At 47.1% G+C, this 10,195-nt stretch overlaps 1 protein-coding gene across 1 annotated transcript; it reads right to left on the bottom strand.

Moving 5' to 3' along the window:
* Positions 1–616: 616 nt before the first annotated feature.
* LOC135819196 (E3 ubiquitin-protein ligase CBL-B-like) lies at positions 617–9,733 on the bottom strand. The gene is made up of 2 exons (XM_065332362.1): positions 8,249–9,733; positions 617–2,100 (listed from the first exon to the last, which is right to left on the bottom strand). Exons 1-2 carry the CDS (start codon positions 9,605–9,607, stop codon positions 1,273–1,275), a joined length of 2,187 nt encoding a protein of 728 aa, XP_065188434.1. The 5' UTR covers positions 9,608–9,733; the 3' UTR covers positions 617–1,272.
* Between the last annotated feature and the right edge of the window lie 462 nt (positions 9,734–10,195).

Below are 10,195 nucleotides of genomic sequence, written 5' to 3'. Positions count from 1 at the left end.
AGAGAGATGAAAGCTATGGCCCATGGCAGGATAGAGGACGTGACGTCAGCCAAGCAGAGCTACCACGCTCAGAAGCAAGCTCAAGCTGAGCCGCATGCATGTACAGCACCTTCACCGCTCACAAATCCCTCCTTCGGCTGTTGCTGTGATGCCCGAGCTGCAGTGCGGACTTGGTAGCGCCTGCCACACCAGCTAGCGAGGCATTGTTAATTGTACAGTCACACATGTTTTTGAAATGGACTGTACATACGAGTGGTACATGGTGGTATCAAGAGTCCATAACTTATGGACTCTTGGTGGTATCGGTATGCTACAATTACCGTTTTCAGTTTTCACTGCCAAAATATCAGTACAATGTAATTTGTTGACGTCACCATCTCTGACGTGACATGATGAACTGCAACGAAGTAACGGATTTTGTTGTAGCTACAGTCAGACCTCGCTTATCCGGATCCCTTGCCATTTGGAAGAAAATCGTTGGTTACCGATTTACAGCATATGGCATGCATGCATGTGTGTTCGATTTTAAGCGAGGTCTGACTGTACTAAACACTGTATGAGATAATGACTTGGATCCCATGGAGCCTATCCATGGTGCGTATTTCCAAGATTGAAGAGTAAAGGAGCGTATATACACTTGGTCATGGGATTCCCGAAACCCTCTTTCCAGAAACTAGCTCCAATGGACCGGTAACCAAATAACCAAACCATGATGAAGCAAGAGAGAACTCATTGATTGCTATCCACGGCCAGCGGCTTTAGATGCAGGTGGGGGTTAGTCGGCCCAGGTACCAGTACGAGCAGTATATCCGAGCCAAGTAGTGGCAGACCTGACAGCCAGAAATTGAACCGTTGATGTGACGCGAAATGCCAACCCGCAACAGCACTATCACAGAATCAGCGGTGGCGCTAGGTGAAAGCCGAACGTGGAGTGGCGTCGATCGAGCAGTGTGGGCAAAACGCGCCCAACATGGCTCCGGTGTAATCAAGGACCAGGCAGTCTATTAGTACAACTATCAGTGGGGCTCGGGTGAAGCACACGGACTACAGGGACAGAACATACAGCCAGGCAAACAAACGATAGCAGATTTATATTAGAAAGTTACGATTGGTCTGACCAGATCACATGGTGAGACACAGTAGAAACCACTGGTTGTACAGAGAAAATGTGGGGATGGGTAAAGACAGACGCAAGCTAATCAGGAAATATAGTATTAAATGATTTAAAAAAATTGGTGATGGAGGGACCTGGAAAAAGGGGTCAGGGTAAGGTCAGTTGCCGGCAAATTGCTCAAGGATCATAACAGCAAGGTCGCGATTGTCACCAGCAACTTGAATAGCCTTCTTCACATCTGCTTCCAGATAGCCCAGTTCCAGCAGCTGTTGCTCAAGCGTTTTCTTCTCGTGAGACTTGAAGTTTTCTAGGATCCTCATCGCCAGTGCCAAGTCATCACCGGCGATTTTAACAGCCTTCTGGATATCGCTTTCTTTGAAGCCCATGGCCTTGAGCTGCATCTCAGTCTGCGTCATACCGATAGAAGGAGACCGGGATGCTAATGGACTACCAGGAGCCCGCCTTCGCTCTGGCGAGCTCGGTGGTGAGAAACCGGACGAGGATTGCATCGATGGTGTACTGTACTGCTGGTTAGCACTGCTCGTGTCTGCGCTGGGAAAGTTGAGCGCTTCCCTCGGCAATGAAGCTGGGAGAGTCATAGAACGTGGCGACGTGCCGTGGTCGGCACTGCTTAGACTGGATGAGCAGGGAGTGTCCCTGTGCTTGTTCGGCATGGCATAGTCTCCACCGGGCCCAACGACACCTAGGTCAACAGAGCTGTGGTGGCTTGCAAAGCTTGCGTGTGTTTCATACTCGATGGGCGGTATGCTGTAGGAAGGAGATCCGTCCGCCTTGTTCGGTAATGCCGGTAGTGGTGGACGCGAGTTAGCAACAGCAGCTGCAGAGCCAAGCAACGGGGGGATCGGTGGCAGAGGACTGGCATCACCTGATCTAGAGCGTGATGTACTGCCCTTCCGCCACGGCACTGGGGGTCCGCAGTTGTTGGCAGCCGCTGTGGAGTTTCCAGAAAAAGTGGCATGGCGTTGCTACAGAAGGAGAAGAAGAGAATACAACAGCAGTATTAGCCTACAGCATGCCTTAGACTGCCCATACGTTACTAGACTGAATACAAGTCATTTGGCCACGGTCTCTGGATGAATTGAATGGCTTCAAGCGTACTAGTGCTTTTGGCGCCAAGCCAGGCAGATACAAGAAAATAAGAAATATTAAACCAGTGCAACACGCATTTCGTTCTTCAGGCTGTACACATTTGGTAAAGACTTCAAAATTGTGCAACCGGTCTGTACCAGCCAAGTGTAACATTCACCGACAGCTTCTAGCAGTCCTCTGCCCCTGGCCCACATGCAGCCGCAAACTGGACAAAGTCCACAATCATGTTAGCACATTTGCTAGTGCCGAATAAAACGTTTCGGGATTGCTCCTCGATCAATTCCTTACAGGTGTAATAAAATACACTCAACCCAAACACTGTGTGCACCGTTTCCTTTGGAGGGCCACTTGAGCCTCAGCATGATTCAAAATACCACTTTCTGCGATGTGAGGTGCTCAGCTTACAACAAGGAAATGCCTCTCGCGTAGTGTTGCATGTAGTCACAAGACCACTGCCGTAGAAGCGGACCAAATTTCAATTTTTGCGAAGCGCGACCCACGTCAATGGAGTAATCTCTCCACTAGGTGCACGTGCAGTGCACATGCATGTGCCATGCATTGCATTTAGACGTCGCAGAACCCAAAAAAGATTGTGAATTGTGTGTTGCGGCCGCAGCCCGTTGCAGGTGTCGATGACGCGCATCGCACCGCAGGCAGTTCTGAACATTATACACATGGACATGCATCCTGCACCCATCTGTCTTATTGCAGGTCTCTGCACAAAGAATTACATTGCAATACATTTACGGTTCGAATACTTGTTCCAAAGCGTTCACAACACAACAATTCAAGTCGTATCCAAATCAAACAGCATCAAAATACAATCTGTGCTTGTTGACGCAGTGGAACACTAGTGGAAGATGATGCAAAACACACCACGCTGGATTTTCCATTTCATCAGTACGTTTCCCTACCCATGATGCCCCAACACCCAGCAAAAGCTACACAGAGAAATGCATCATTTCATGAATGCACAAGTCAGGTGGGAACTCAGCTTCGACAATTCATCTACATCAAGCACTCATCGCATGAAAGGAGACGATACAGGCGACAAAAAACGTGAAACGATAGGGGTTTTGCTAGACGCTGCCCGTTCCAGTTGCCACTGGGGCAGGGTTTATTTGTGCATGCTCTCGTGTAACAGCACAGATTTGGGCCGCGTTTGCGGTCAGGTGGTCATGGCTGCAATTGCGGCTGCATGCCACATAAGGTTTCAACTTCACTCGTAACAAACCGCAGTTCAGTCCATGAACGACTCGTTTGAATACCAATTTAACAAACAAGGCACATGTAGCGCAGGGTTCTAGCCAGGTCAAAATAGTAGGGGGGGGGGGGGGGGGTGGGCAGTTACCCTGTATCCCATTTTTCCACTTTCCAATATTGTCTTGCCACGCCAAATGCAATGTATGGGGCGAATCCCTGACTTCACCCCAAGACAAATGTGCCTTTATGAACCATCTATGCATGAAAAACACGAAAATCGGAAAATGAGTAGGGGGGGGGGGGGCAATTTTTCACAGGGGGGCGTGCAAACAGAGTAGGGGCGCTGCGCCACCCTACCCCCCTTTGGCTAGAACCCTGTAGCGGTAACGAACTTCGAAGAATGATTTCTGCGGTGCCATTCTTCAAAACGTCAAGGCTCTTCTCTTCTATACAGTACTGTTGGGTTCCGAAGAACTGGGAGGTCAGCCCCGTAGCCTAGGCCGCTCTTATTTTAATGTACAGGTCCTCTCTCAATAGTAGATAATCTCTGGGCCATCAAAAAAGTTATCTTAGGCCAAGTAAAAAAAAAAGCTAGATGATCGTCCCCGTCCGCCCCAGTTTTTGTCAGCGCCCCAAGAAATATTTTATTTTTTAAATCGTGAGTTTTTGCCGAAATCGTTGGTTTTTTACCGATCGCGGATGCAGGAAACATGTGCACGCTTTGTTTAATACTTTCTTTACTATATGGACCACATACTACTAGTATATCACAACGTCAGTATCGATCTGCTGAAGAAAGAAAAAGAAAAAAAGAAAAAAAAAGAAAAAAAGAGAAAAAAACCTTGATGTTGTTGTGTACACTGTGTGCATGAGAGGGTAAAAGTAAAAAAATAAAAATAAAATCCTCCCGGCCTCCCCGATTTTTCCAAAAAAAAGGACGATCATCTAGTAATTTTTTTTACTCGGCCTTATAGCGAGACTTACATGTATCTTGTAACAGGACTTTCAACTTTTAAAAGATACAAGAAGCACTGACTTGTGCTTATATTGCGTATCCTACATACAACATAAATTTTCTACGCTTCAACTCGTTACAAGATAATTGAAATCTCCAACATAGCTGTTCCTTGGAGGCAATACATCGTCCATATCCACGAATACATAGATAGAATACATTGGGCGCTTTCAATTACACGCATTTCGGTCAATTCTAGAATTAGTTATTGTTGATGCACAGTTCGATTACACAAAAAGTGACAAATTCCGTCGTTAGAATTGATTTTATCCAATTCCGTCAAATCCGTCAATTCTGAAGAGAGGGCGGAATTTCTCTAATTCTGGCGCCAGAATTACACACTCGGTGTGTTACCGGTCTGGTCATGCATGACTCAAGTCAAGGAAGAGCCTCCCTGGCCGGTGCGGCGCGAAAGCAGGGTTACAACTGCATGTAGTTGCTAATTTTGTCTTCCCGAAAAGCTAATTGCCGCTGTTGAGTTTCGGCTGGGAGCTGACAATTAGACCAGATCATTTTGGGTGGTCCTTTCACACACTCGTTCAGCTTTATCGAATCCCAATATTGTTGCCGACATGGAGCCTTCGCTGGGATGGACCGGTACGCGAAGCTGGGTTGACGCGCGCGCGCGAGGGTGTACGTGATATCTTTTTACGACCAATTTTGTTTGTGATATGTCATGAATAAAATGCGTTGTGAATTCCAGTCGTTCGTTTACATGGCCGGAATTCGTACATTTTGGTCATTCGAGAATTACAAAACCCAGTTCCAGAATTGTGTAAACGTGTAATCGTAAGCGCCCATTGTGTCTTTCTGCTTTATCCTATGTGTTTTGGCCTTGGTTGCGCATGGTCAATATTATCAAGAGTACATAACCCCCCCCAGAGTGTGCAACGCCTGATCCAGCTCTGCATAGGGTCTTGGTCGAGCGTAATTGGATCTTCTGATGTAATGGGTAGTTTATGTACACTCCACACCGGCGCAAGGCCGGTCTCGAGGCAGGGCACCGTTGTTTTTGATCCGAGAGTACCCGCGACTCCCCGGGTTCTCCTCAGATATGTAGAGTAGAACCCGGGTTAAGGGTCACACCGGACTAGGGATCGGAGCCGGGGGGGGGGGGGCACTTGGCACGTACATTGTGCGGGTGATCCTTCGGAGCCCGGGCCGCGGGGGGTCACTTGGCATGTACATTGTGCGGGTGATCCTTACACCGGGATTTAATTTCCGGCCCAAGGGGGGGGTCCCCCGTCGGTTTACGAGGAAGTCGTAATTTGTTTCGCTCCAAACTATTTTTTCGGGTCCATCTACTCACAAAAAGTCGTTTTGCACACCTTTTTGCCCATCCCTGTACAACTGAGTCCAGCTATGTCCGCGCAGAGTTAGGTGGATCCCTAACCCGGGTTCTACTCTACGGTATTATGACGCAAAGATCCGATTACGCTTGACCAAGACCCTATGCAGAGCTGGATCAGGCGTTGCACCCTCTTGGGGGGGGGGGGGGGGGGGGGGGGTGTACTCTTGGTATTACTGTAGAGGCAGAAAATTTCGTCGGTCAATAATTTCGTCCAACTCCAAAGAAAAGGAGTTCGTCCGGTTGAAAATTTCGTCCATGGATCATAAGAGTGTATAGAAAAGCTGGACAAACCGATATTCGTCCTACATTTAATTTAGTCCAAAAGCTTCTTGGACGAAAAAGACGAAATTAAATTCCAGACGAATTTTTCTGCTTATACAGTATCTTATACTGAGGGTTTGGCACTCCAGGGACCTGGGCAAAGGGCCGTTATAACGAACTTTATGTTGTAGCGAATTATGTTGTAACCGGACCCGTAAACAGTTGTATAGACCACGTTTCGCCAGGGAATTTCAGATTTCTATTTACTAACGGGGTTTATGCACTAACCGGACTTGTTAAAATGAGGGAGGACCTGCACTATGGTCTATGCACAGTTGAGTCACCATGTGTGCATTCATTGCATTGGTATGCTGTGCTTGGTGAAATTCTAGCCTGTTCATTATTCGGCACTATAGTGCGTTTCAAAAGTCCAGACCTCTGGTTTCAAAATACCGGTAGGCCAGCATCTATACCATATAAAATCTGTGATCACTTTGTGCATACAAATTTCGAAATTGGGCGTCTGTTATCCAATCGCTTAGAAATTTACATGAGAAAAAGTGCGTGAGCTGCCTGAGCAATATTCCAAAGAAATTTCTCAAGAAGCTCAAATCAAATTTGAATTATTCGAAAAAGTCTAGAGGTCTATACTTTTGAAACGCACTATCAGGTCTTCGGCACCCGACTGTACTGCAGCCCAGTATACTGCTGACTCAGGTTGGATGACACTCACACCAGCGTTATCAGTTTCATCGTCGCTATCCGAGCGTGCCTTGGCACCTCTCTCGTGATATTTAACAATTCACATTTGAAATTTCCTTTTCGAATATTCTTGCAGTACTGCTAGTAAGTACTGCTAGTTCAAAATACATTCAATTGTTCTAAATTGCATATTCGCTAGTATAAGGGCTGTCCAAGGTTACCAAGTGTTCTGTTTTTCTATTTTGGGGTAAGGTTTGAGTTTCGTTTTGAAAACGAGAGAGCTTGGAAGCTCAGGGCCCTACGCTATGCTTTTTTGCCTTGATGACCTAGACAAAAAAAGCATAGGGATGTTATAAATTCTTATAAATTTCTACTTTTTGTTTTTAGACATAACCTGGGACTCGAACTCGCACTATCACCCTGCATGCATCCCCGATACACTTCGCATACATACTAATTCTTCCAAGTTGCTTCACGTTATGATCTTGTATTTGAAAGCCCTATTTGAATATGCATTGTGGCCAGCCGTCTTTGATTGTACGGTACGGGACAGGTACGGTCGAGGGTAATACGACACCATCTACCGCCTTGATGACGGCAAAAAAAGAATAGGGATGTTATAAATTTTTCAATTCTCCTATTTTTTAAGGCATAACCTGGGATTCGAACCCGCACTATCGCCCTACAAGCATTCCCCCATACACTTCGCATTCATACTCATTCTTCCAAGTTGCTTCACGTTATGATCTTGCGTTTGAAAGCCCTATTTGAATAGTGCGGCCAGCTGTATGTGGCCAGCTGTGTTTGATGGTACGGTACGGGACAGATACGGGATAGCGCCAGGCGTGACACAAACACACAAACAAACACCAAATTAAAGCTGTGTGGACCCTGGCTAGCGCCAGACGTTACTGAAGTAACGTCTTCTGTATAGCTACGGGAATAATTTTTAAAAATTATTGCGCTGGAGAATGTCCAGGTACTGCTAAATGCAGAAGGTTGAAATCATTGTTACTCAGTTGTGCTTCACCTGCAGAAAGGGTGGGGGTAGAAAATACCGAAGCATGCCGTATTGGTAGCCCCGGACAGACCCTTTCATCCAATCATTACATCCTATGATATGAACTTGAAGAGTAGATAAACAAGAGTGTGCAACTTCCGGATGGGTTGGCCGACGGGGGAATTTTTTGTTGACGTAATCTTTCTACGATGCGTGCGATGCGAGTCTTTTGGGAAGTTTAGCCTCCCGCACTTGGCCAGGCTTTACGTTACAAGGTTGGTGCCCAGCACGTGCTCTCACACTGCTCTGTGGCAAAACGCGCATGCTTCTGAAAAAGGTGACGTCAACAAAAAATTCCGCCGTGGGCCAGGGTATTTCCAGATTGTGCAGAGGAGATACGGAGTTGCACACTCTTGTTTATCTACTCTTGATGTGTTATGTCCAGGGTAGTTTATAATGTAGTTGCACTACAGATAAGATCAAGTGACTTACCATTGGCCGCTCGCACTGTGGAAATGCACTGCTACTCGGGATAGAAGTATCATCTGCAGATGGCTTGGGTGGTGGTGCCTCCGGCATCTCAGGCGTCGAACATTCGTTGCGATCATGGAACGGATGAACGACGACTGACTCCGTGCTCTTGATCTCCATGCGGCAGAATGGGCAGCCGCTGCCGTTGGATTCTAGCCAGTGCTCGAGGCAGTCGGCACAGACCAGGTGACAGCAGGGCTCTATACGCACGTCCTTCTTGTTGACCGTGCAGATCTTGCACAGCTCAAAGGAGGAATCAATCTCCATGTAGAGCTCGTACTGCTCCTGTGTCACATGGATGGACACAGTCGGAAGGTCCTCTAACGTGTCGGAGATGTCCGGATTCTGTTCGCGCCCCATCGGGTGCATGTAGAAGCCCTCCTTGTGCCCGTCAACGAGGGCCTGGATGAGTGACTTGTTCTGCGGTATAGTTTGTACGATGTTACCCTCCGGGGTAATGTGTCCAATGGCCCATTGGCCGAGGCGTGTACAGCTGAGCCGAAACAAGTAGCTGCCAACTCTGTTGGTAGAAATCTTTAGCAGTTTGTCCTTGACTTCGTCATACGTCAAGAAGGCCTGATAGCCTGCATGGGTCACTGCCAGGATGTTCCAGTTTCTGACAATTGACTGCCACGGCTGAAAGAGCAACGTGAACACGTCAAACTCAAATACTGTGACATGGTCATTGCATGTCAGATCTATGGTGGACTTCAGGGCTATGACTTCCATGTTACTCCGAATTGTGTGTTCACTCTCGAAGTGTGTTACGAAGTCTCTCCATGGCACACAATACCTATTGCCGAAATGACTGTGCCAGAACTCAGCAGCAGCAGTTTTCGTGATAGGAAACGTTCTCCCAATGCACGCACCATTCGGATACAATGCTTTGAGCTCCGAATACATGTGACTAAATATCAGTGCAAACTTTGTGAGTGAACGCCTCTCCAGCGAAGTCTCGTCATAGATCGAATCCTTTGCCACCTTGAACAGTTGAATAACTTGCCGACATTTAGCCGCAATGTTGTCCAAGAGCACTCGAAAGTACGGACATGAGTTGAGAGCATCGAAATTGTCATTGCACTTATCTAAAATCATCTGGAGGTGGCCATACGTATCCGGCAGGATGTCCAGAATGCAAGGCGGACTGTTGGTGATGTTCAGGCGAGCGTTCCCACATAGCTTCACTACTGTTACCATCAACTTCCATGTCTTGTCAACAGCCTTCCTGTCGATGACGCTTTTTCCTTGCATGGCCTTTTTGACCGCGAACAAGGCCTTGCGGCCTTGCACAAACGTCCCGCTGGTCATGAAGTTCTCCATTGTTGTTTCAGCGTGGGTCCATCATCGCCTCGGAATGTGAGAACGAACCAACATACAACAGCAAACCAACTTTCACTTCTTTGGCTACAACCAGCCTTTCTACTTCGACCACCGTATGTGATGACTCTGCAATCCGTGGCAAGTCACAGAGACGTTGACAGGTTCATTGCAGTCTTCCGGAAGTTCTGGTACGCCTCCTGGTGGGTCGAGATTTTATGACTTTATCAGGTCGCATGCATGCGCGCAAGCAGATATCATGGATATGGCGCGAACCGAGTAGAGATTGATATTCGCGAGCTACAGTACGATGGTAGGTCTACGAGTGCAGTGCATGCATGCAGTGGGCAGTTTGATTTTTTTTTTTAGACAAATCCAGAAGCCTCTTGTATAATTGTACGCGCATGGCAAAGCAAAATAAAGAGAAGAAGAGAAGAAAAACTAAACTAAAAAGAAGAAAAACTAAACTAAAAAGGAGCACCCATTTGAAAATGAGAGATTGAGAACTAGACCAGGGAGCCCTACACATATGTGTAGGGCTCCCTGAACTAGACATGATGACCACTGTCTAGCTGACCACCACACTGTCTA

This window comes from Sycon ciliatum, chromosome 1 (assembly GCF_964019385.1).
Source record: "Sycon ciliatum chromosome 1, ocSycCili1.1, whole genome shotgun sequence".
Classification (NCBI taxonomy): Eukaryota; Metazoa; Porifera; class Calcarea; order Leucosolenida; family Sycettidae; genus Sycon; species Sycon ciliatum.
Note: the sequence above shows the minus strand (reverse complement) of the source record. Positions and strands in the feature narration are given on the sequence as shown.

Bases quoted from the DNA above. Each gene is read 5' to 3' on its own strand.
- LOC135819196 (XM_065332362.1), bottom strand. From the start codon at position 9,607: ATGGAGAACTTCATGACCAGCGGGACGTTTGTGCAAGGCCGCAAGGCC. The intron at 2,101-8,248 runs GTAAGTCACTTG...CTCCTTCTGTAG, and splicing joins CACAGTGCGAGCGGCCAATG to CAACGCCATGCCACTTTTTC.